Here is a 25163-nt window from a genome sequence, read left to right on the forward strand (position 1 = left end):
TCTCCGGTAGCAGGTGGACAGATATCTGATGACCTTACTGACTTCCAAAGGGCTAAAAAAACACAGCTTGAAAATCTATGGTACGGGCATAGATATTGATGTGCAAACAAATCCTAATATTCACATATTTGAAATGTTTTGGAGCCCATGGAAAATAAATTACTTTGAATTTTTCTGATAGCTTGGTGGACAAAATGCATCATGAGACGGTAATAAGCAATGCAGACTGGCTAAGTCTCTGGCCTATACTGAGTGAACAGATCTCAGGTGGGACAGCAGAAGGGGTCCTACAATTGTGTAAAGAAAAACTTGCTATAGGCCTTATTTTTCTGGAAGTGCAGTTACTGTATGCAGAAAAATGTAGCAGACAATTTGTGCACAGCTAATACCCAGAAATAGTAAATGAATGAAGGAATCACCAAATAATCTATTTTTGGTATTGTTGGTTCAAGGGAGGAATCTTGGCCAGTCACCTTTGAAAACTGCAATGGAACCTTTTATGTTCACTTGAGCATCTCATCCGACGGACGGCACTTATGACAATGCTGCACTCCCTCAGTAGCGCATAGCCTTCGGACATCGTCCAGACTCATACATGAAGAATAGCCACTGATATACAGTAATAGAGAATCAGCAATTCTGGAGAAATGAATTCCAGCATGAGTAATTAGCATGTCCTGGGAGAAAATATGAGGAAGACATACAAATGTAGCTTCCCTGATGGTTTAGTGAGTAAAGAGACTGCAAAGTGTACTACTGAGCCTTACAGACAAGGAGGTCATAGTTGATTATCTCAACTGGAGCAGTAATTGGGCACTATAATGTTAGCAGTCCTTGGTTAGAGAGATTTAAACACATTTTTTTTAAAAAATAGATCAAAATCAATGTTTCTGATCACTAACCAGTGACTTTTTCTGGAGAATATACGTGGGAATGTCAGGCAAGGATAGGATTGAGCTTGGCTGAAAAACAGCATGCCAACATGCCATGTCTAGCCTCGGCTTGGGTGAGTACCAGAGGCAGAAAGTTCCAGTGGCACCATACCCTAGTACAAGTCAACATCTATAGGACAGGAGGGGGAGAAAAAGTATTTCCTCTCAATGTTCCTTTCCTATTTTGTTCTTCTCTCCTTCCTTAAGTTCATCTACATCATGTTTCCAACCAAAAGAGCAGGTAATTGGCACCCTCTGCCAACATCACTTTTGAACTGATTGCTATAAGCTTTCTCATACTTTGTTTCATTTCTTTCTTTCAGCAAATCACCTTTATTACACTTGGATCTCTCTGTACTATACAGCTGATAAGGAAATAATATGAAGAAGTCGTGGGCTAGACTTTCCACTAGGTGGCTAAGGCCCCAAAAAATGGGCCTTATTCCAGCGATGTGGGAGGTATCGCCTGTGCTGATCGCCGGCACAAGGCCCATTTTTTTTGCGATTTTCCACTCGGCCTCACCCCGGCGATGTCAAATGGGCGATATGATTTTTCGGCAATCTCACGATCACCCAAAAAAAGAGAGGAAGTGAAACGGAAGTTAAAAAAAAAAGCTTCCCTAGCAACGCTAGTGTGCGCATGTGTGGGATTTTTTTTGCCACGTTTGGAGAGTTCATGGGTCATCGCACAAGCTCAGAAGCACAAGAAGGGTCGGAGAGAGCAGGAGAGAAAGAGAGAGAGAGAGAGAGAGAGAGAGAGAGAGAGAGAGAGAGAGAGAAAGGAGAGAAGAGTGAGGAAGAAATATTTGATAATTTGAGAAATCTATTAAAAATCTGTATTACATTTTATTGTATTACTAGCTATTTTCAATTAGCTATCTATTAACTTTGTTAAATCTGTTAATAATCATCAATGGAACCACAAAAAGCAAGGGAGATGGAGAGGCAAAGGACAAAAGTCTGTAGTGAGGAGGCCAACGAGGCCCTTGTAAACGTGGTCTCCACAAGATGGGAGGACTTGACACGGGGTGGCCAAGGGAAACCTCCACCCTGTGCCTATAGACGAATTTGGCTGGAGATTGCCGATGTCGTAACATCGGCATCAAATGAGGTGCGGACGGCTGACCAGTGCCGCAAGAGATGGAACAGCCTGTTGACAGCTGCCAGAGTAAGTTGGATTATCTATATGTAAAACATATTTAAAAGTCATATTTAAAATCACATGTATTATTTACTTCATGTTTATAAATTATGTATTATTTACTTGATGTTTATAAATTGCAAATAAAATCCTCAATGTTATTTATTTATAATGTAAAGTAATAACATTAATTTAAAAATTACATTTATTCACCCTAATAGTAATTTGCATGTTATGGTATTAAAAATTCTTCATATGCAGCTACCAGAGTAAGTTGCATTTTAATATTTAAAACATTTAAGTCATATTTAAAATCATACATGTATTAATTACTTGCTGTTCATAATTAGAATATTAAAAATTATTCATATGCACTACAATGTTATGTAATAATTGAACATTTAAATCGGTCAGTCTTCAATGTTTATTGTTAAGTACAGTAGCTTATGCCATGCAATGTTAAATCATCATTTACAGAAAAAGATAAGCATCAACTGTGCGGAGCAAAGGACGGGTGGCGGCTCCGCGACGGTGCACACAATGCATAAGAGGAGCTTGCGGTGGCCTTGGTGGGGCCTGAAAGCCGTTCGGTCATGACCCGTGGCGTGGCCGAGCCCACCCTCGAGTCTCGTGAGTAATGGGAAATGTGCAATGTGTCAAACATTACTAAATACATACGAAAAATATTGTAGTTACGCATATAATGTTATGCAATTAAATTCAATAATTTCGATGTAGTCTTCATCTACGAATGAGGCCATGTTAACCCTTGTGCATATATGGTTTTGAAAAGTATTGCAATGTTTTGGGTTATTGAAATATGATATGTATTGTTATGAATTGTTTCGAAATTTAATTCATCTTTCTAAGGTCAAGTGTCCGTTGAGCAATGATCGGTAGCCGAGACATCCGCAAATCTAGACCCCTCCAACAGCTCGCAAGAGGAAGAGGAGGAGGAGGAGGAAGAGAGTTTTTTGGGGAAGAGGTTGGGGGGGGGGGGGGAAGGAGGGGGGGGGAAGAAAAACAACCTGCGGCCATCTTGATTGAGATGGAAGCAGCACCGGGCCCAAGCGGTGTGCAGGTGGCAATGCCAAGACGCATCATTTGCAAACGCCGACCCCACGGAGGTCCGGTCAGCGTGGTGAGCAATCGTCTACCATGGAGGGCCAGACAGAGAGCTTGATATCCTTGAGCAGGGAGACGGTCGCGATCTTATCCAGGGTTTTGCGGGATTCTCCGCAAACTGAAGCCAGTTCTCCGCAAACTGGAGCCAGTTCTCCGCAAACTGGAGCCAATTTCCAGCATCCTGGAGTGAGTTCTGCACGAACTTCTCCAATTGGTCTTCCAAGCAGGCACAGACTGCAAGGGAGACCTTGGAGGCCATTCGGCAGCAAACAGCCACAACCAATGCCCTATGGCATGCGTTGCTGGCTGGACACGGCGCTGCACCCAAAGGTGTCATGTCTGCTCGCAGTGAGACCCCGAGCACGCAAGCTCGGAAGTGGAGCTTCAGGCTTCCGCTCCATCACGGCAGGAAGTCTTGCCGTCCCACTCTGCATGACGTCTTGGTGTCGGTCTGCGTAGACCAAAACGGGCAGGTGGGGTATGAACACCGGGTGGGGTGGTATTGGACCTGGAGGGAAACGTGGCTGCAGGAAGGGAGGTGGGCGTTTTTTCACAAAGTTTGTTCGCTTGTTCTTGTTCCTGTTTTGTTAGTTGTTATTAATTAATTGTTAATTGTTAAGATTTTGTGTATTTGAGGGAAGGGGGGGTTGGTGCGGGGTGGTTGGAGGGATAGTTTACCAAATTTCTTTTCGTATTTGTTAATAAAAAATGTTTTCTTTAATTTCAATAAATTGTGTGCGTCTTCTCTCTTAGTTACATTAGTTATCAACTATACAGATGTTACTGCATATTTGTTTATTCTTTTAATATACGAGTACTTTAGTAACACTAAACTTTATAAAATAAGCATAAATTCTGATGATAGGCCAGTGCAGGCAAGACAAGGACACCCCACGCAATTGAAACTTTTGATTAACCCTAACTGTAAATCAACATCTGAATGTCCACATTTAGCGAGTGGAACCCCTTTCTGTTACGAAAGACCTCCGCGTTCTTTAAGGGTGCTTTGAGGGCAATGTGCGTACAATGACTTCCTTGGGGAAGTCTGCTATTCTATGGAAACTGAAAAGTACTCTCAATCTGTGCCTCCCTAGTCATTGTGAAGCTTATGAAGTCCGTCCACGAGTGTAAAGAGCTTCAGTCACCTGTCAAATGCAGCAGTGTGTAGCGGGCTGATGTCTAATTTTAATAATCTCTCAACAATATCTAATCACTCTACTCTGCACTCTCTACGCTGTATACCAGTCAGTTTGATAGGCCCCAACAATATCAGTAAATAACTTCACTATGTAAAAGCTATTTAATAAATTCAATATATAAAAAATAATAAATTCTATTATAGTTACTAAAAATCATGTAATACCTATTTATATTCCCTGTCCCAATATTCTGAGTACAACTACTCTCTAATTAAATCACAACTAATCCTCCACCCTTCCATTGAAGTCAAAATGACGACCGTAGTGCCCATTTTCCTTCTCTTAGGCCCAGAAAAAGCAACTATTTCTCAGCACTTTTTTGGGCCTTGCAGTGGCCCAGCAAAGTGCATGCTAGATGCTGAAACTTGGGATGAGCCTTGTGTGGGCTATAATTTCGACGATCAAAATGGAAACTAAGGCACCTGTTTTTCAGGTGATATTTTGGACCTAGTTTCCACTTTTGACTCAAAATGGGCGATAGAGGTCCGTTTTGGACGATATATGGGTCATAAATGGGCGATGTGAAGTGGGAAGTCTGGCCCCATGTGTTTCCGACTCCATGGCACAGCCTTTACTGTACAAGTACTGCCCCACTTGTACATTTATAATTATTGAAGCATCAATTTATGCTCGAGTCTTTACAGATTATAAACAATGGGTGGAGATCCAAGGCTCACACATCAAGAATGGCCACTTGAACAATGTACTGTGCTCCATCAAGAGTCGGTGCCTTCAGAAACTGTTTTTAAAAAAAAACTGTAAAGTCAACGATAATAAATTATTTGGGGCAAAAAATAGTAATAGATTTTTTACTCACCATAGGACTGTTACTGTTGGAAACATATTTGTTGCATATTGCTTCCAACTTCTTTTTAAGCCAATCTTCTAGCTTACTGTATTTGTGTGATTTTGATTTATAATATTTTAGTTCTGCTCGTAAAAGTTCCTTGAGAGAAAAAACAAGTATGCCCTTCATTAGGAGAAATCCCAAATAATTTTTTTTTTTTACATTTATAAAGACATTACTATATTACTGTACATCAATTTCTCAGATCTAGATTTTAATGATCTGCTGAAGGTTAAGGTAGATTTTTGTTAAAGCTTTCCATCTGTGATAGGAGGTAGGGTGCAGAAAGTGCAGTTTCAAAGGTTAACGTTGAGGCAGAATTGTTCCAAGATATATTTTTCAAAGCATTCAACAAAAATAAATAGTTTATTAGACAACACAAATTTTCTTTTACAAAGCACCGAGTATTTTTTTCTTGTAATTCTTTTTAAATGAAATATATCTTGTTTTAAAATTTTGCTGATCTGGTAGCTGAACTGTCACGGTAGATGTGATCCCTGAAATGAATGAATATAAAATTAATACAGTCTTTCCTTATTACAATTGTTGATGTTTAAAATTACTCTTTTCTCTCAACATTTCTAATAGTTATCCCCATAAACAGTTCTTGGCCTCGACAGTTACACTTCTCATGTCATCTACCCTTGAAGAGTGGTGTAACTTGGGAGGTTAACGTGCTGTAATGTTTATTGCATTAGAATAGTGGATGTTAAGACTTCAAAATCTGGCTTTAGTTTAAGTAACAAATATAGACAGGCTAAAAGGGCTCAAAAATAGTAAATCCCCAGGGATGGATGGTCTTTATCTCAAGATGCTAAAGACAATGAGGGAGAAGAGTTGCGAGGCATTGACTATCATATTGAGGGAGTCACTGGACATTGAAAAGAGGCAGAAACAGGCCAACATGGTAAGCATACTAAAAAAAAAATCAGGCACAGGCAACTACCGACCCATTAGACTGACTTTAATACCATGTAAAATAATGGAATTCAGGTCTAAATTTGAGGATTAACTTTACAATAATAACTTAGTGAACAACAAGCAGCCATGAATCAGAAAAGGAAAGATCCTGCCTGACCAAGCTCTGACTTTGAGGAATTCACATCTCAAGTGGACTATAGCAACCTCTATGAGATGTTGCATCTAGACATTCAGAAGGCATAATAAAGTTTTGCAATAAATGCAATTATTTAAACACAAAACTATGAGGATTCAGGGTAAATAAGAACATAATAAATAGGAGCAGGAGTAGGCCATATGGCACCTCGAGCCTGCTCCGCCATTTAATACGATTATGGCTGATCCGATCATGGACTCAGGTCCACTTCCCTGCAAGCTCCCCATAACCCCTTAATCCCTTATCGGTTAAGAAACTGTCTATCTCCGTCTTAAATTTATTCAATGTCCCAGCTTCCACAGCTCTCTGAGGTAGCGAATTTCACAGATTTACAACCCTCAGAGAAGAAATTCCTCCTCATCTCAATTTTAAATGGGCAGCCCCTTATTCTAAGATTATGCCCCCTAGTTCTAGCCTCCCCTATCAGTGGAAACATCCTCTCTGCATCCACCTTGTCAAGCCCCCTCATAATCTTATACATTTCGATCAGATCACCTCTGTCTTCTGAATTCCAATAAGTAGAGGCCCAACCTACTCAACCTTTCCTCATAAGTCAACCCCCTCATCTCCGGAATCAACCTAGTGAACCTTCTCTAAACTGCCTCCAAAGCAAGCATATCTTTTCGTAAATATGGAAACCAAAACGGCACGCAGTATTCCAGGTGAGGCCTCACCAGTACCCTGTATAACTGTAGCAAGACTTCCCTACTTTTATACTCCATCCCCTTTTCAATAAAGGCCAAGATTCCATTGGCCTTCCTGATCACTTGCTGTACCTGCATACTAACCTTTTGTGTTTCATGCACAAGTACCCCCAGGTCCCGCTGTACAGCACTCAGCAATCTTTCTCCATTTAAGTTGTAATTTGCTCTTTGATTTTTTTCTGCGAAAGTGCATGACCTCACATTTTCCAACTTTATACTCCCATCTGCCAAATTTTTGCCCACTCGCCTGTCTATGCCCTTTTGCAGATTTTTTGTGTCCTCCTCACACATTGCTTTTCCTCTCATCTTTGTATCGTCAGCAAACTTGGCTACATTACACTCGGTCCTTTCTTCCAAGTCATTAATATAGATTGTAAATAGTTGGAGTCTGCAGCACCCAATTAGTTACTGATTGCCAACCCGAGTATGACCCATTTATCCCGACTCTGTTTTCTGTTAGTTAGCCAATCTATCCATGCTTAATATATTACCCCCAAACCTGTGAACTTTTATCTTGTGCAGTAACCTTTTATGTGGCACCTTGTCAAATGCCTTCTGGAAGTCCAAATACACCACATTCACTGGTTTCCCCTAATCCACCCTGTTTGTTACATCCTCAAAAGAATTCCAGCAATTTGTCAAACATTACTTCCCCTTCATAAATCCATGCTGACTCTGCCTGACCGAATTTTGCTTTTCCAAAACGTCGTGCTAATGCTTCTTTAATAATGGACTCCAACATTTTCCCAACCACAGATGTTAGGCTAACTAGTCTATAGTTTTCTGCTTTTTGTCTGCCTCCTTTTTTAAATAAGGGTGTTACATTTGCAGTTTTCCAATCTGCTGGGACCTCCCCAGAATTCAGGGAATTTTGGTAAGTTACAACCAATGCATCCACTATCCCTGCCACTGCTTCTCTTAAGACCCTAAGATGCAAGCCATCAGGTCCAGGGGAATTATCTGCCTTTAGTCCCATTATCTTACTGAGTACCACCTCCTTAGTGATTGTGATTGTGTTAAGGGACTATGGGGGGAGGGGGGGGGGGCCGAACTTGACTATCCACTGTTGGAATATTGTTAGTATCCTCTTCCATAAAGACTGATACAAAATATTTGTTCAGAGTTTCTGCCATCTCCATGTTTCCCATTACTAATTCTCTGTTTTCGTCCTCTAAATGGACCAACATTTACTTTAGCCACTCTTTTCCTTTTTATATACCTATAGAAACTCTTGCTATCTGTTTTTATAATTTGTACAAGTTTACTTCCCTTTCTTAATCATTTTCTTGGGTATGGATAAGAAATTGGCTAAATGGTACTTTTGTTAGAGATGTCATGTCATGCTGAAAGGAAGTGCAGAGTGTAGTACCCTAGAGATCGGGGTTGATGCTATTAATCTTTCGAATTTACATCAATTACTTGGACTCAGAAACTCAAATCAGAATTAGTCAAATTATAATAAGCTAGGAGGGGCATGGAATCAGAGGAGCCAGCTCAAAAATTACAGGCGAGTTGGACAAAATACGCAATTGGGCAGAAATTTAATACAGACGAATGTAAAGTACTGCACATAAGGAGGAAAATGGGCAACACAAGTACTCTCTATAAATGCATTAGAGGGAGCAGCGTGCAGCAGCCCAGCCTGGAAATCGGCGCGGTCCCAGACTGCAAGACCATCAGCAGACCGGAGCCATCAGAGCGAGCAGCGTGCGGCAGCATACCACTGCAGGAAGGCGACGGCTGCGAAGTCAGGTCGCTCATTGCAGTGCGAGCAGGCACAGCAGGAGGGACGAAGAAGCAAGAGTTTGTAGAAGGAAGTGACCGGGGCCCAGGAGAGGAGTGAATCTGGGGCCCAGAAGAAGCGAGGGCCCAGTGGCAGCACAGGCCAGCCCACACTGCGATGTGTGCGCGCGCTCGGTCTGTGCAGCAGAGCTGGTCTCCAGTTGTCTTGGTTAATCCTTGCCACTGGACCAAGACCTAGCTCTGTCAAGCTCGTGTGGTGGCTGGTGTGCAATGGCCACCACACGTTAAAAAAATCCAAGCACAGGCATCTTCCACCTTCCAAGATGTAGCTCAGGATCTGGAATATTAGGTACTTCATTGAAACACCTGTGAACTCATCCCTTTTTAGCATGGAAGCAAGTCATCCTCGCTTCGAGGGACTGCCTATGATGATGATAAATGGTGTTGAAATAGCCAAGGATGAAGCTGAAAGAAACGTAGAAATCTCAACAGACATGATACTCAGCATGTTCAACCAATAGAGCAGCAATTAACAAAGCCAACAGAATGTTAAACGACTCTACAGAGGGGACCAAATGCAGATTGGGTGATAGCTTTAGTGAACACCTCTGTTCAGTCTGCAAGCATGACCCTGAGCTTCCGGGAGTCGGTCATTTACTATTTTAATTGTCCATCCCACTCCGACCTCGGCCTCCTATACTATTCCAATGAAGCTCAAATCAAGCTCGCGGATCAGCAACTCATCTTTCTATTAGGCACTTTACAACCTTCCGGTCTCAACATTGAGTTCAACTACTTCAGCTTATAATCACTGCTCCATTTGCTCGGACAGCAAGTGCTGGTAATGGTTCTTCTGTTGCCATTTACCCCATCTCTGGACCCATCTTTTGTTTCTTTATTGTCCCATTACCACCCCTTTGGCCTTGCACTATCGTCCCTTTTGTTGTTTAATTACACCTGCTTTCCACTCTATTATAGATCGTGTGTTTTGTTCTTACCTCCCCTCCCCCTTTTCCTTGGCTCTGTACTTCCTTATAAACTGTTAGATCACTAACTTCTTCCAGTTCTAATGAACGGTCATTGCCCTGAAATGTTCAACTCTGTTTCTCTCGCTAGATGCCTGAATGTTTGCAGCATTTTCTGCTTTTATTTCAAATTTCCAGCATTCACTGTATTTTTCTTTTGTGTTAGAATGTTAAACTATATAGCTAAAACAGCCAGAGGAAGTCGTAATCAAACTATTGTATTCTGGTCAAATCATACCTTGAAGATGGTGTCTAGTTTTGGTCACCTGAGACGCAAGGAAGACATTCAAGTAATGGATGCAGTGCAAGGTATGCGTATTCAGTCACCATTTTAAAGTCATACCTCATATCTCATATGATCCCATATCTCGGGAGCCTCCTATCAACAAGAGCAGGCGTTGACCACGAGATCCAACACCACCTCCAGCCTTCGGCCAGCTGGGGAAAAGAGTTTGAAGACCAGGCCCTCAAAACTGCCACCAAACTCATGGTCTACAGGGCTGTAATAATACCCGCCCTCCTGTATGGTTCAGAAACATGGACCATGTACAGTAGACACCTCAAGTCGCTGGAGAAATAGCACTAACGATGTCTCCGCAAGATCCTACAAATCCCCTGGGAGGACAGATACACCAACATTAGCGTCCTCAACCAGGCCAACATCCCGAGCATCGAAGCACTGACCACACTTGAACAGCTCCGCAGGCAGGCCACATAGTTCTCATACCAGGCACGAGACTCCTAAAGCAAGCACTCTACTCGGAACTCCTTTACGTAAAATGCGCCAAAGCTGGGCAGCGGAAACATTACAAGGACACCCTCAAAGCCGCCTGGATAAAGTGCAACATTCCCACTGACACCTGGGAGACCCTGGCCAAAGACCGCACTAAGTGGAGGAAGCGCATCCAGGAGGGCGCTGAGCACCTTGAGTCTCGTCGCCAAGATTATGCAGAAAATCAAGCGAGGCAGCGGAAAGAGCATGCAGAAAACCAGTCTCGCCCATCCCTTCCCTCAACGACTATCTGTCCCACCTGTGACAGAGACCGTAGTTCTCATATTGGACTGTACAACCACCTAAGAATTCATATCAAGAGTGGAAGCAAGTCTTCCTCAATATCGAGGGACTGCCTATGATGATGATAAAATCATACATTATGTTCATTTTTCATTATAGATTTCTATGTCCACATTTATTATCGAAGCTACCTTTGAAAATATGTCACATTGTAAATTATATCCCCCCCCTCTCCCACCCCCACCAATGGTGGTACTGCAGCCCCTCCACTGGTACAAATCGATCATTACAGGTTGACGAGTTTACTTAGGCAGTTTCCATTATAGAAGTGAATATAGCAAAATGCAACGGGAAAGTTAACTGGAAGTGCACGCATGCATAAGTTTTAAATACAATGAATGTATATGGTAAGTAGATACTTGAGGTATAAAACGCAGGTGTGAAAGCAGCAAGACAACTAGGCATGACCACAAGTGTAAGACAATGTACACGGAGAGAAATTTTAATATATATAATAAAAATTATAGAAGGTATAGATATCAGAATCATTTTCATCGTCAAGTAGTGGATGAAGCTTAATGCACAAGGGGCGGTACTCACCTGATTACTAAAACTTCGAGATAAATGATTTTTTTCTATTTCTACGTTTTTACAACTTCTCACAAGATTGGTGAAGCTCCGGCTGCGAGGCTGAGTTTCATACGGGTTCCTCAACAGACCACATAGAGCTGCTACAACGCACCTGGATTGATGAATGCCCAATTTCACCTTTTGTAGCAAAATTACCACTGGAGGCATTTTAATCCCAATCCACGCTTTAAAGTGAATCAATAAGTACAATACACGGAATAAATAATTAAATAAAACTACAGGGAGATCACTGCATTAAGCTCACACTACAAGAAATAAAGTCAAGGCCATGAAAGGGCTATTCGGTCCTTCGAACCCCCCTCGTGCTCGTATCTTAATTATCCAACATTTTTTTTAAAATTATTGAATATTCTACATACTACAATGATTTACACAGGGAGAAAAGACTAATGATAACTAACGCAGCGTCCACCCTCTCCTGCACTGTCAGATGCAAGGCCGGCCAGCCAGTCTGGCACGCCGAGACAGTACAAATCTATCAGCCACCCATCCATCACTCGCCATCCAATCAGCACTGGCTTTCACACCGATTCCAACTGCACGTCGATCGCTTTGGTCTGCAGTTCCTTCTAACCGGAAGTAAAACAAATGCACGCGAGCAGGCTGTGACTGTTACTTTTTTTTGCTCCACTTCCCTCCCCATCCCTTTTTAAATTCTGTGCCTTGAAAAGACCAGATCATTGTGAGCGGAAAGCAATCATTAACGCCAATCACTGTGAACTCGCGCCACTCAGTGTAACCAGAGAGAGAATCTCGATAGTTGAAAGAGAAACACTTGTTGCCAAGATTTGTAACCAGTTGATTGTTGCCGATGGAACGCGGCCCCGGGAATGAGAATGCGGCGCGCGGCTCCGAACCAGCTGCTGGCAGGGGCTGCCATGGAAACGGGAGGGCGCCTCAGCTGACGGCCAGTCTCAAATTGAGCCTGGAACCCAGCCTGGCACAAGCCCGGTGGAAACTGCTGCAGCGGGTAAGAAGCACCCGAACAGGGTATCGCCGCGGAGATTTAGCATTAATTAATATGCATGCATTTAAAAAAAAAGGAAGGGAGAAGGTTACAGCATCTAATATGTGATACATTCACAGAGCACAGCACACACATCTCCTAACATGGCAGGCAGCTCTCTCGGAAGTTTCCGGATATCTGCCTGGTTCTATTTATTGATTAACTATGCAGTTGTGGTACACAATACGTTCACATCCACAGTGTGGCGCTACAAACATTACAAGCTTACAGACACTACACTTCTCCCTCCTTAATAAAGAAGTTATTATAACAAACATCATGCATAACTTTCATGTTTATACATAACACAGGATATAAACTTATTTTTTTCCATACTTACAAATTTAACTTTACCACTTGTTTTCTGTTTCGAAGAGGATACCTTCGCTCTCGAACAGAACCTTCCAAACAGGGTGTCAATTTTACACTCATTCGAGGCTCATCCTGAGGAACGTTTTCCTCCACGGAGTTTCCTTGATTTTCATTTGAACTCACTCTAACTTCAGGCTCTTTGTTTTCCTGACCCAGACTCAGACTTTCATTCTGATTCTCTCCTGGATTTGTTTCCAGTACATTGGATTTAAGATTTGCTACTGGTATATCAAAACTATCTGTTGAGTCAGAAATAATGGAATCATTCCCAACTTCAACTCCTTCCATGTTGGTAGGTAAAATATGATCAATATGAACAAACCTAACCTGTCCATTATCAAACATCTTTACCAAATATGTGCGAGGACCACATATCTTCACAACTCTTCCTAGTAACCACTTTAACCATTTATGTTGATGGTTCTTCACTCTCGCCTTCTGGTTTAATTTCACACTTCTCTCTTTTACTCTACCTCTATCATGATTCTCTTTCTGTCTTAATTGTGTCTCTTCTACGGACTGTGCCAAATTTGGCTTTAACAAAGAGAATCTGGTTCGTGGCTGTTGTTTGAGAAACAACTCTGCTGGTGTTCTACTAGTAGTTGTATGTGGAGTATTTTGATATGTAATCAAAAAATTAGCCAATTTGTGATCCAATGACAACTGTCGTTTCCTTGGATTTGGATCTAACATTTATTTTATGAGGGCACGTTTTACAATTTGTACAGTGCGCTCTGCTGCACCATTCGAAGCAGGGTGGTACGGTGGAACCTTGGTATGTTTCACACCATTTTTGCTCATGAATTGTGCAAATTCTTCTGAACTAAATTGTGGTCCATTATCCGAAACAATTTCTTCAGGGAGGCCAAATGAAGAAAATAATTTTCGTAAAATGTCCAATGTTTTACTTGTTATTTTCCACATTGGAAATGCCTCAACCCACTTCGAATGGCTATCAATCACAATGAACAATTGTTGTCCTTCTAACTCAGCAAAATCAATATATAGCCTTTGCTTCCCATGGGAGGCCATTTCCACGGTTGTAATGGTAGTGGTTGCTTGCTTACCGATTGACATGTCGTACACTGACTCACGATGTACTCTATATCTTTATCAAGACCTGGCCACCATAAATAACTGCGTGCAAAACTTATGGTCAAGCACATTCCTAGGTGCTGGTCATGGAGGTCTCCTAATAATTTGGACCTGAATTTATTTGGTATAACCACTCTTGCACCCCACATGATACAATCTTTATCGACTGATAATTCATTCCTACGGATGAAGAATGGATGAATATCTTTGCCTGTTACCTGGTTTGGCCATCCATTTGCAATATACTCATACACCTTTGACATCACTGGGTCACATTTAGTTGCTCTACCAATCTCTTCAGCTGTGACTGGCAGTTCATCAAAGAGTGGCGGCTGTCCTGCAGGAGCCGCTGCTCGGGAATCCGTACCTCCACGACCGAGGTTTTAGGTGGCAGTCGGACGAGAGGGCTGTGGCTGGTGAGGTGACCAGGGTCAGGGACTTGCTCGATGGCGGAGGAGCGGGCTGGATGGCGCCAGACATGCTGGCGTGGCGCCTAAATTCGGCCGACGTCCGCCGCGCGGCTGATGCCATCGAGTCGCTAAAAACAGCACTGGGCCCTGACTCCGTTAGGTGTGTCGAGGAGGCTCAAGCACGTGGGGAGATCCCGTCCGAACTGACCCCCGTCCGGACGGAATTCCTCATCGGCGCCAAACTCCGGAACCTCCCTCGGGAGCCGGCGCCTCACAACTTGAGCCTCCTCGGGGAAATCCCCTCCGTGCCTTTCAGTTCTGCGCGGAGGGGTTTCCTGTACGGGCTGCTCCTGCACACTCTCAACCTTGCCATCCTCGTCTGCCGTCCGGACACGCCATGGCGTATCATCTTGCCGTCCGGAGGAGGCGGGGGTCCCCGATGGAGTGCACTCTACGCGGGAGTCCTCCCATTATTTATCGGGGACTTGGCCTGGAGGGTGGTGCACGGAGCAGTCCCGTGCAATAAATTTTTAAGTCGGTTCACAGGCTCCCAGGCTGCCTGCAATTTCTGCGGTCTGGAAGAGTCCGTGTTCCACGTTTTTACTGAATGTGCGAGGTTGCAGCCCCTGTTCCATTATTTAAAGGGGTTGCTCCTGAAATTCTGGTTGCACTTCAGTCCCACACTCCTAATCTTTGGGCACCCTGTGCGGAGGGGAACGGGTAGGTCCGAGGGCCTCCTCGTAGGACTGCTCCTGGGCACGGCCAAGGGTGCCATCAGCCGGTCCAGGCAGCGGGCGGTCGAGGGGGTCGTTCAGCTTGACTGCCTGCCTCTCTTCCGTGCCGACATCCAGGCCAGGGTGTCCTTAGAGATGGAGCACACGGTGTCCACCGGTACGCTCGCGGCCTTCCGTGAGAGGTGGGCACCGGAGGGACTGGACTGCATCATCACCCCCGGCAACCAAATTTTTATTTGATTTTATATGTTTTAAAGTTTAATTTGTTTAATTGCCGGATTTTTAGTGTCCCCCTCCCCTTTTATAGGGGGCACTTGTAAACTTTATGATTTTATTGCCCCAAAAAAATCACAAAAAAATCCCCCTTAAAAAGTAAAAAAAAACCTCCAAAAAAAACAAAAAAAAGGGCATTTGAAAAGTGGCTGGAGTGTTCCCCAGATTAGGGGGCACTTGATTTAATGTTTATTTTGTCTCCCCCCACCCCCACCCCCAAAGGAGTTGTAGAGCTGTTGGGAGCAGTTAAGTGTCTGGAGTGTCCCCCAGATTGGGGGACACTCGATCTAACGTTTATTTTTGTTCCCCAAAAAGAGTTGTGGAGCTGTGGACTGGAGTGCATCGTCACCCCCGGCAACCAAATTTTAATTTGATTTTATGTTTTAAAGTTTAATTTGTTTTAATTGCCGGGGTTTTTAGTGTCCCCCTCCCCTTTTATAGGGGGCACTTGTAAAATATGTAATTTTAATGCCCTAAAAAAAAACACAAAAAAAACCCTACAAAAATACAAAAAACCCCAAAAAAACAAAAAAAAGAGGGCTGTTATAAGTGTCTGGAGTGTCCCCCAGATCGGGGGGGCACTCGATCTAATGTTTATTTTGTACTTCCCAAAAAGAGTTGTATGAAAAATAAAACACTTCTTCCCTATCGGGTGTAACTTGTGATGGGGAAGGCAATCTAGACATTGCATCAGCTGATCGTCTGTATTCAATATCATATGTATATGCTGACAAAATCAAAGCCCATCTCTGCATTCGGGCTGCAGCTAATGTTGGAACTGGGGACTTTGGATAGAGGATTGCTGTTAGGGACTTATGGTCCGTAACGATGGTAAACTTACGACCATACATGTATTTGTGAAACTTCTTGACCCCAAAAATTAATGCCAAAGCTTCCCTTTCAATTTGCGCATAATTACTCTCACTGGCACTGAGAGTGCATGAAGCAAAAGCAATTGGTCTCTCCTCCCCACTACATGATACATGAGAGATCACTGCCCCAACTCCATATGGAGAGGCATCCCATGCTAGCTTAATCTCCATAGATATATCATAGTGAATTAACATGGTGCTCTCTACCAATTTGCTTTTACACTCCTTGAATGCTGTATCGCATTCTTTTGACCACTTCCAATGGACTTGTTTTTTCAAAAGTTCATTCAGTGGATGTAATACTGTAGCCAAATTTGGTAGGAACTTCCCATAATAGTTCAAAAACCCAAGAATGAACGAAGTTCAGTGACATTCCTGGGAGTGGGTGCATTTCTAATTGCATCCAATTTTTCCATGGTTGGATGTAAACCATCTTTGTCTACTCTGTACCCTAAGTACTCCACTGAGTTTTTAAATAACTCACACTTACGAGCAGACACTCGTACTCTCCTTCTCAAGCCGTTTGAGGACTTCATTCAATATGTTATTATGAATTTGCCTATTTGGTGCTGAAATTAGTATGTCATCCAAATAACGTACTACCCCTTCAATACCTTGCAAAATCTGGTTCATCACCCCTTGGAATATGGCAGAGGCGGAAGACACTCCAAACGGTAGCCTATTAAATTGATATAGGCCTAGATAAGTATTTATAGTCAAACGTGACTTGGACTTCTCATCTAATTCAAGCTATAAGTAGGCTTTCGTAAGATCCAGTTTTGAGAAGATCTGACCACCTGTCAGTGTTGTGAACAAATCTTCTATATTGGGGACATTACCCTCTAGAACCTGGTTTACGGTTACTTTATAATCACCACACAATCTTACCTCACCATCAGACTTAGGTACAACAACAATGGGTGTAGCCCAATTACATCAATCTATCTTACAAATAATGTTCTCAGTCTCTAGTCTTTTGAGTTCTTGCTCAACTTTCTCCTTGAGTGCATATGGTATGGAACGTGGCTTATAGTAAACCGATCTAACGTCCTTCTGTACCCTGACACTCGCCTTGAAGCCTTGGATCGGACTACCCGTTTCGCAGAACACCTTCGGATACTTCTTGATAACCTCATCCGTTGATGAAAATCTCGCTTCCACACAGAAAATCTTACTCCAATCCAGCCTCAGTGAGCTCAACCAATTTCTTCCTAGTAAGGCAGACTTGTCTCCTTTCACTACTATTAGAGGCAAGTTCTGAAATTGATCTTTATATTTCACCGGTACGGTGATACGACCTACCACAGGAATTTTCTCTCCCGAGTAGCCTCGCAGCTTACCTTGGATTTCTCCAGTTGAAAATCACGCAATTTGTCGCGATATAGTGACTCCGGTACTACACTCACGGATGCACCCATGTCAATTTCCATTAGTATCTTGAATCCCGCAACATCTATGTGGATTTTGATGTTTTCCGAATCGCTGTCCATTAATCTCGTGCTCCTGATGAAGTGTAACTCCAACATCTCCTCGTCCTGTTGTTGTTCTTCCATGCTATGTAGTCTCTTGGGATTTCTACTCATAGCTTTGAACGCTGGACTCATAGCTTTGGAAGCTGGTTTACCTTTCAGTCGGCATGCCTTCGCAAGATGCCCAGTCTTTCTGCAGAAGAAACACTCTGCCTTCACGTTTAGACAACTTTGAGCAATGTATGGTCCCAGGCACTTGTAGCACGACTTCAACGCTCTGTTAGAATTTCCAGTTTCTGAGACTTTGGGCTCCCACCGTCTTTTACTTTGAACCTGCAGGTGATTTACCTCGGTTGACTGACGACAGTAATCATTATTTAATTCTCGGGAATATTGTTCGGCCATGCCCATCAACCTCGCTGTCTGACAAGCAATCTCAAAAGTCAAGTCATCCATTGTCAATAACTTCCTTCTGATCGCATCATTTTTCACCCCACAAACAAAATGATCCCGTAATGCTCGGTTTTGAAAGTTTCCAAAATTGCAGTGCATCGAAAGCTTTTTTAATGTTACGATGTAATCACTGATACTTACATCAGCCTTTTGATTCCGAATCCCGAAATGATAGCTTTCAGCAACTTCTAACGGTTTGGGGTTATAGTGCTGCTCCAGCTGCGTTAAAATCTTTTTAAACGTTGTGTCCTTTGGCTCGTCAGGCACAAGCAGATTTACAAGGGTTTCGTATAATGCCCAACCCACCTCCGATAAGAAGATCGCTTTCTTGCGTTCCAACACAGCCCGGTTCTGGACTGCATTGTCTGGAACTTCGATTATGTTATTTGCAGTGAAATACATTTCTAGCCGATCCACATACGCTTTAAAACGATCCCAGTCTTGTCTATATTCCCCATTGCATCTGCCATTTTAATCTCTAGCTGTTCACACAGTGTGCTGTATTTTACCTCGGATTTTGTAGCTTTTTTCCAAAGACAGAAACTTCCAAAGTCTCTCTGTCGGCTGGCTGAATCCTTCCCCCAACAAAATTTAAGCTTTAAATCATCCGAAAAATCCTATCTCGCCGCCAAGTGTGATATATTCACAGAGCACAGCACGCACAGCTCCTAACATGGCAGGCAGCTCTCTCGGAAGCCTCCGAAATCTGCCTGGTTCTGTTTATTTATTAACTCTGCAGTTGCAGTACACAATACGTCCACATCCACAGTGTGGAGCTACAAACATTACAAGCTTACAGACATTACATAAGATAAGTGCTGTATGATATATCACACATATACACATAGAAGTGTCAGCTCTGACTCAGTGGCTAGCACACTAGCCTCTGAGTCAGAAGGTTGTGGTTTCAAGTCCCACTCCAGGAACTTGAGCACAAAAAATCTAGGCTGACACTCCACTGCTGAGGGAGCACCGCACTATTGGAGGTACCGTCTTTCGGATAAGCTGTTAAACCAAGGCGCCGTCTGCTCTCTCAAGTGGAGGTAAAAGATTGCATGGCACTATTTCGAAAAAGAACAGGGGAGTTATCCCTGGTGTCCTGGCCAATATTTATCCCTCAATCAACATAACAAAAAACAGATTATCTGGTCATTTATCACATTGCTGTTTGTGGGAGCTTGCTTGTGTGCAAATTGGCTGTCGCGTTTCCCACATTACAACAGTGACTACACGCCAAAGAGTACTTCATTAGTTGTAAAGTGCTTTGAGGCATCGACTGGTCGTGAAAGGTGCTATATAAATCCAAGTCTTTTTTTTTCTTTCTTTATAAATGAGCCTATTTGCCGTGGCATTGCATGCACGGTGATAAGACCAAATATAGTCTTTAAGATGAAGTGGGGTTAGAGAACAGGGGATAATTGGACCAAGACGTACAGACATAATTTAGTCCCCATTTTAAAGTTATATACAGAATCATAGAAACTTACAGCAGGAGACCATTCGGTTCTGTCCTTATTTTCATACTTTTATTGAAACAATTCTCCAGGTACTATCACCTCTTTGAAAACTGCTGTCATCACCCATTCTTCAACAAAAAAAACCCCACTGTCTTGCAAATGACCACTTCTTCGCCAACTCCCTTTCCTTACCAAGTCCTTGAACATGTCACTTCCAAAATAGGTGTCCATCTTTCGCACAACTCCAGGTTTGAATCTCTTCAGTCAGGTTTCCATCCCTACCTCAGCTTTGAAATGGCCCTAACCAAAGTCACAAATGACATACGTTGTGATCGCAGTGCACGATCCTTCCTCGTCCTTCTTGACCTCTTTGCAACCTTTGACACAGTTGACCACACCATCCTCCTCCAACGACTCCTTAGTTGTCCAGCTCAGTGGGACTATTCTCACTTGGTTCCACTCTTACTATCCAACAATGGGCTGTTTTCTCACCCCCGCACCATTAACTTTGGAGTCCATCCGAGGACCTATGTGGCTGCCTCCTCTTCCTCATCTATATGCTGCCTCTTCGCAGTATCATCTAAAGACATGGGGACAGGTTTCACATGTACACTGAAGACACCCAACTCTACCTTTCCACCTCTCATGATCCCTCTACTGCCTTTGTGTTGTCAGCCTGCTTGTCTGACATCCAATCCTAGATTAGTCTCAATTTTGACAGTTAAAACTGGGAAGACCAGAGCCATCATTTACAGCATCCACCACAACTTCCATATCCATACTCTACCCAGCCACTGTCTCAGGTTGAACCAGACTTTTTGCAACCTCGGCGTCCTATTTCACCCAGAGCTGAGCTCACAACCCCATATTTTCTCCATCACAAACACTGCCTATTTCCACCTCCATAACATCACCTGTCTCTGCCCAGCCTCAGACCATCTGCTGTCGAAACCCTCACCCATGCCGTTACTATCTCCAGAACCAACTATTCGAGTGCTCTCCTGGCTAGTCTTCCATCCACAAGCCTCCATAAACTTCAGCTCATTCAAAACTCTGCTGCCCATTTCCGATCCCGCACCAAATCCTGTTCATTCATCACCTTTGCATTCGCTGAATCCACTGACCTATGTTGGCTCACGGTCCCCAATACCTCAAGTTTAAAATTCTCATCCTCATGTTTAAATGCTTTAATTGCCTTGCCCCTCCCTTTCTCTGCAACCTTCTCCAACCATAGAAGGGACGGTGGTAACTAATTGGCTAAGGGATAAAAGGCAGACAGTAGTGGTGAACAAATGTTTTTCTGACTGAAGTGAAGTATGCAATGGGGTCTCCCAGGGATCAGTATTGCTACAATTGCTTTTCATGTTTATATATAAATGACCAGGACTTGGGTATAGAGAATACAATTTTGAAGTATGCTGATAATACAATCCTTGGCAATGTAGTAAATAGTAAGGAGGATAGTGGAAGACCTCAGGAGTACATAGAAAGACTGGTGAAATGGGAAGACATGTCGTATTTTGAGGGGGGCGCAAGGACAGAGGGACCTCGGGGTGCATATTCACAAGTTGTTGAAGGTGACTGGGCAAGTTGATAAGGCGATTAAGAAAGTGTATGAGATCCTTGGCTTTATAAATGGGGGCATTGAATACAAAACTAAGGAAGTCATGCTGAACCTTTACAAAGCTCTGGTTCAGCCTCAGATGAAGAATTGTGTGCAATTCTGGACACCACACTTTCAGAAGGATGTCAAGGTCTTGGAGAGGGTACAGAAGCGGTTTACCAGGATGATTCCAGGGATAAGAGTTTGGAGGAGCTGGGATTGTTCTCCTTGGAGCAGAGAAGGTTAAAGGGAGACCTAATAGAGGTAATCAAATTGATGAGGGAGTTTTAATCGAGCAAGTAGGGAGAAACTGTTTCCTCTGGCAAGTGGGTCGGTTAACAGCAGTCATAGATTTAAAATAATTGGCAAAGGAACTAGAACATATCAACATAAGAATTAGGAGCAGGATTGGCCATTCGGCCCCTCGAGTCTGCTCCACCATTCAATGAGATCATGGCTGATCTTCTACCTCAGCTCCACTTTCCTGCTCTATCCCCATATCCCTTGCTTCCCTTAATATCCAAAAATCTGTCGATCTCTGTCTTGAATATACTCAAAGCCTGAGCCTCCCCAGCCCTGTGGGGTAAAGAATTCCAGGGATTCACCACCCTCTGAGTGAAGAAGTTTCTCCTCATCTCAGTCCTAAATGGCCAACCCCTTATTCTGAGACAGTGATCCTTGGTTCTAGACTCCTCAGCCAGAGGAAACATCCTTGCTGCATTTACCCTGTCAAGCCTTGAAGGAATTTTGTATGTTTCAATGAGATCACCTCGTAGTCTTCTAAACGCTAGAGCATATAGGCCTAGTCTACTCAATCTCTCCTCATAGGACAATTTCTCCATCCCAGGAATCAGTCTGGTGAATCTTCGTTGCACTCACTCAATGGCAAGTATATCCTTCCTTAGGTAAGGAGACCAAAACTGTACACAATACTCCAGGTGCAGTCTCACCAGGGCCCTATATAATTGCAATAAGACGTCTTTACTCTTACACTCAAATCCTCTTTGCTTTCCTAATTACTTGCTGTACCTGCATGTTAACTTTCAGTGATTCGTGTACAAGGACACCCAAGTCCCTCTGAACACCAACATTTCCCAATCGCTCACCATTTAAAAAATACTCTGCTTTTCTATTTTTCCTACCAAAGTGGATAACTTCACATTTCTCCACATTATGGGCTCAATTTTCCCCAGTTCTGTTTTTTGGCGTATTTGAAGAGTTACGCCATTTGGTTGGGGCCCAACTACGCCAAAAAAAAGCTGAAAGTTTCCCCGTTTTAATTAGTGAATGTGGCCTGGCGCACATTGTCCTTAGCTCTGTGGGTGGAGCCTAAGATGTGCGCCAAAAAGATCGGGTTGCCAGGGTAACGAGGGACACACTGTGGGCTGAGGCTGGAAAGTGAAACATACAAGACATTCTGGCCAGCTCACAGCAACCTGCACAAGCTCCTTGAAAACTGCAGCTTACCGACATGAAAATATTAAAGCGTCTCTGTGCCAAAAGTAAATGAATTGGAAAGGCCCCCTCCCCCTTGCTGGTGCCTGGTGCCACTCCTAGCCCAGACCGAAAGGCCTCCTTCCCCACTGGAGCCGGAGCCGCTCCTAGCCCGGGCTGAAAGGCCTCCCTCTCCCCCAGAGCCACTCCTAGCCCAGGCCGAAAGGCCTCCCTCCCCCCGGAGCTGGAGCCGCTCCTAGCCCGGGCCGAAAGGACTCTCTCTCCCCCGGAGCCAGTACCGCTCCTAGCACGGGCCAGAAAGCCTCCCTCCCCTGCCCAGGCCGAAAGGATGGACAGACTGGACCAAAAGCCCGAGATTAAAGTTAATTCGGGATGAAAGACAAAAAGGAGAGGTGTTTCTGCGGCCGTAGACGTGACTCCAGGATGGTATGGTGCCTCCCTGGGTCAAGGATGTCACAGAGCGAACACAGGGCATTCTGCGGGGAGAGGGTAAACAGCTAGAGGTCGTAGTCCATATCAGGATCAATGACAAAGATAGAAAGAGGGATGAGATCATGCAGGCAGAATTTAGGGAGCTAGGAAGAGAATTAAAGGATAGGACCTCGAAGGTAGTAATCTCCGGGTTACTACTGGTGCCATGTGCTAATGAGTACAAGAATAGAAGGGTAGAGAGGATGAATGTGCGGCTGGAGAGTTGGTGTAGGAGGGAGGGTTTAAATTCCTGAAGCATTGGGACCGCTTCTGGGGGCGATGGGACCTGTACAAACCGGGCGGGTTGCACCTCAACAGTGCCGGGACCAATATCCTCGCGGGGAGATTTGCTAGTGCTGTTGGGAGAGTTTAAACTAGCTTGACAGGGGGATGGGAACCTGAGAACAAATTCAATAGAGAAGGAAGTAAAGCTGAAATTGGAAAGCAAGAATGTAGAAAGTGAATCTGTAAGACAGAGGAAACAAGAGTTAGTAAGTAGTAATCAAGGAGGTCTTCCTGTGCTAAATGGGTTATACTTCAATGCAAGGAGTATAGCGAATAAGGCGGATGAGCTGCGAGCACAGGTGGACACTTGGGAGTATGGCATTATAGCCATTACAGAGACATAGTTGAAAGAGGGGCAGGTTTGGCAGCTAAATATTCCTGGTCACAGGACTTTTAGACAAGACGGGGGTAAAAAGGGATGTGGGGGGTCACGGTATTGATTAAAGAAACTATTACAGCTGTGAGGAGGGATGATATGTTAGATGGATCATCAAATGAGGCCATATGGGTAAAATTAAAAAGGATATTAGGAGTGCTGAGAGAGAGCACGAAAAATTCTTGGCAAGTAAAATCAAGGAAAACCCAAATATGTTCTATAAATATATTAAGAGTAAGAGGATAACTAAAGAAAGGGTGGGGCCTATTAGTGACTATGACGGTAATCTGTGTCCACAGAAGAAGATGTTGGTATGGTTTTTAATGAATACTTTGCATCTGTTTTCACAAAGGAAATGGGAAATGCAGATACTGCTATCGAGGAGGAGTGTGAAATTCTGAATGAAATAAACATAGTGCGAGGAGGTATTAAGGGATTTAGCAGCTTTGAAAGTGGATAAGTCCCCGGGCCCGGATGAAGTGTATTCCAGGTTGTTGAGCGAAGCAAAAGCGGAAATAGCAGAGGCCTTGACCATCATTTTCCAGTCCTCTTTGGATTTAGGCATGGTGCCGGAGGACTGGAGGATTGCTAATGTGGTACTCTTGTTTAAGAATGGATAGGCCAAGTAATTACAGGCCTGTCAGCCTAACCTCAGCGGTGGGAAAATTATTGGAAAAACTCCTGAAGGACGGGATAAATCTACATTTAGATAGGCACGGATTTGTTGAGGGAAGCTCGTGTTTGACTAACCTGATTGAATTTTTCGAGGAGGTAACCAGGAGGGTCGATGAGGGTAGTGCGCACGATGTAGTGTATATGGACTTTAGCAAAGCTTTTGATAAGGTCCCACATGGCGGACTGGTCACGAAGGTAAAAACCCTTGGGATCCAGGGCAAAGTGGTAAGTTGGCTCCAAAATTGTCTTAGAGGTAGGAAGTAAAGGGTAATGGTTGATGTTTTTGTGACTGGAAGTGTTATGTATTTAACTCCTTGTAACCTGTATGATACCTGACCACCAGAGGGCCCACCTGTTGGAGTCCCAAGGGATCCCAACATCCCTTGGGAACAGGGTATATAAGCAGGCCACCCACAAGGTACCTGCGCTCTGGAGTCTTATTAAAGGAGCTAAGGTCACACTTGTTCATTGTACACAGTACTCAGTTTCATCCTTTATTATGAGTGTACCAATTGGCGACAAGGTAACAAACAACCGCGCGAAATTGCAAAGAACAGTCGGTATCCTGGAGAAGTTCTCAGAAGGGGACGATTGGGAGGCCTTCGTGGAGAGACTCGACCAATACTTTGTGGGCAACGAGCTGGAAGGGGAAGAGAAT

The 25163-nt window shown here is 43.6% G+C and overlaps 2 protein-coding genes across 4 annotated transcripts in view; one reads left to right on the forward strand and one right to left on the reverse strand.

Moving 5' to 3' along the window:
- prepl (prolyl endopeptidase like) overlaps positions 1-12293 on the reverse strand; it is an 86462-nt gene extending 74169 nt beyond the window's left edge. For both annotated transcript variants that reach the window (XM_070889349.1, XM_070889348.1), the window contains exons 1-2: positions 11449-12293; positions 5215-5343 (exon numbers count right to left, since the gene is read on the reverse strand). In XM_070889349.1, coding sequence (XP_070745450.1) covers positions 5215-5343; positions 11449-11646 — 327 coding nt within the window. In that variant the 5' untranslated portion in view covers positions 11647-12293. The remainder of the gene's footprint in view (positions 1-5214; positions 5344-11448) is intronic.
- camkmt (calmodulin-lysine N-methyltransferase) overlaps positions 12095-25163 on the forward strand; it is a 464522-nt gene continuing 451453 nt past the window's right edge. For both annotated transcript variants that reach the window (XM_070889350.1, XM_070889351.1), the window contains exon 1: positions 12095-12469. In XM_070889350.1, coding sequence (XP_070745451.1) covers positions 12311-12469 — 159 coding nt within the window. In that variant the 5' untranslated portion in view covers positions 12095-12310. The remainder of the gene's footprint in view (positions 12470-25163) is intronic.

The sequence above is a fragment of the Pristiophorus japonicus genome, chromosome 9, assembly GCF_044704955.1.
Source record: "Pristiophorus japonicus isolate sPriJap1 chromosome 9, sPriJap1.hap1, whole genome shotgun sequence".
In the NCBI taxonomy this organism is placed as follows: domain Eukaryota; kingdom Metazoa; phylum Chordata; class Chondrichthyes; family Pristiophoridae; genus Pristiophorus; species Pristiophorus japonicus.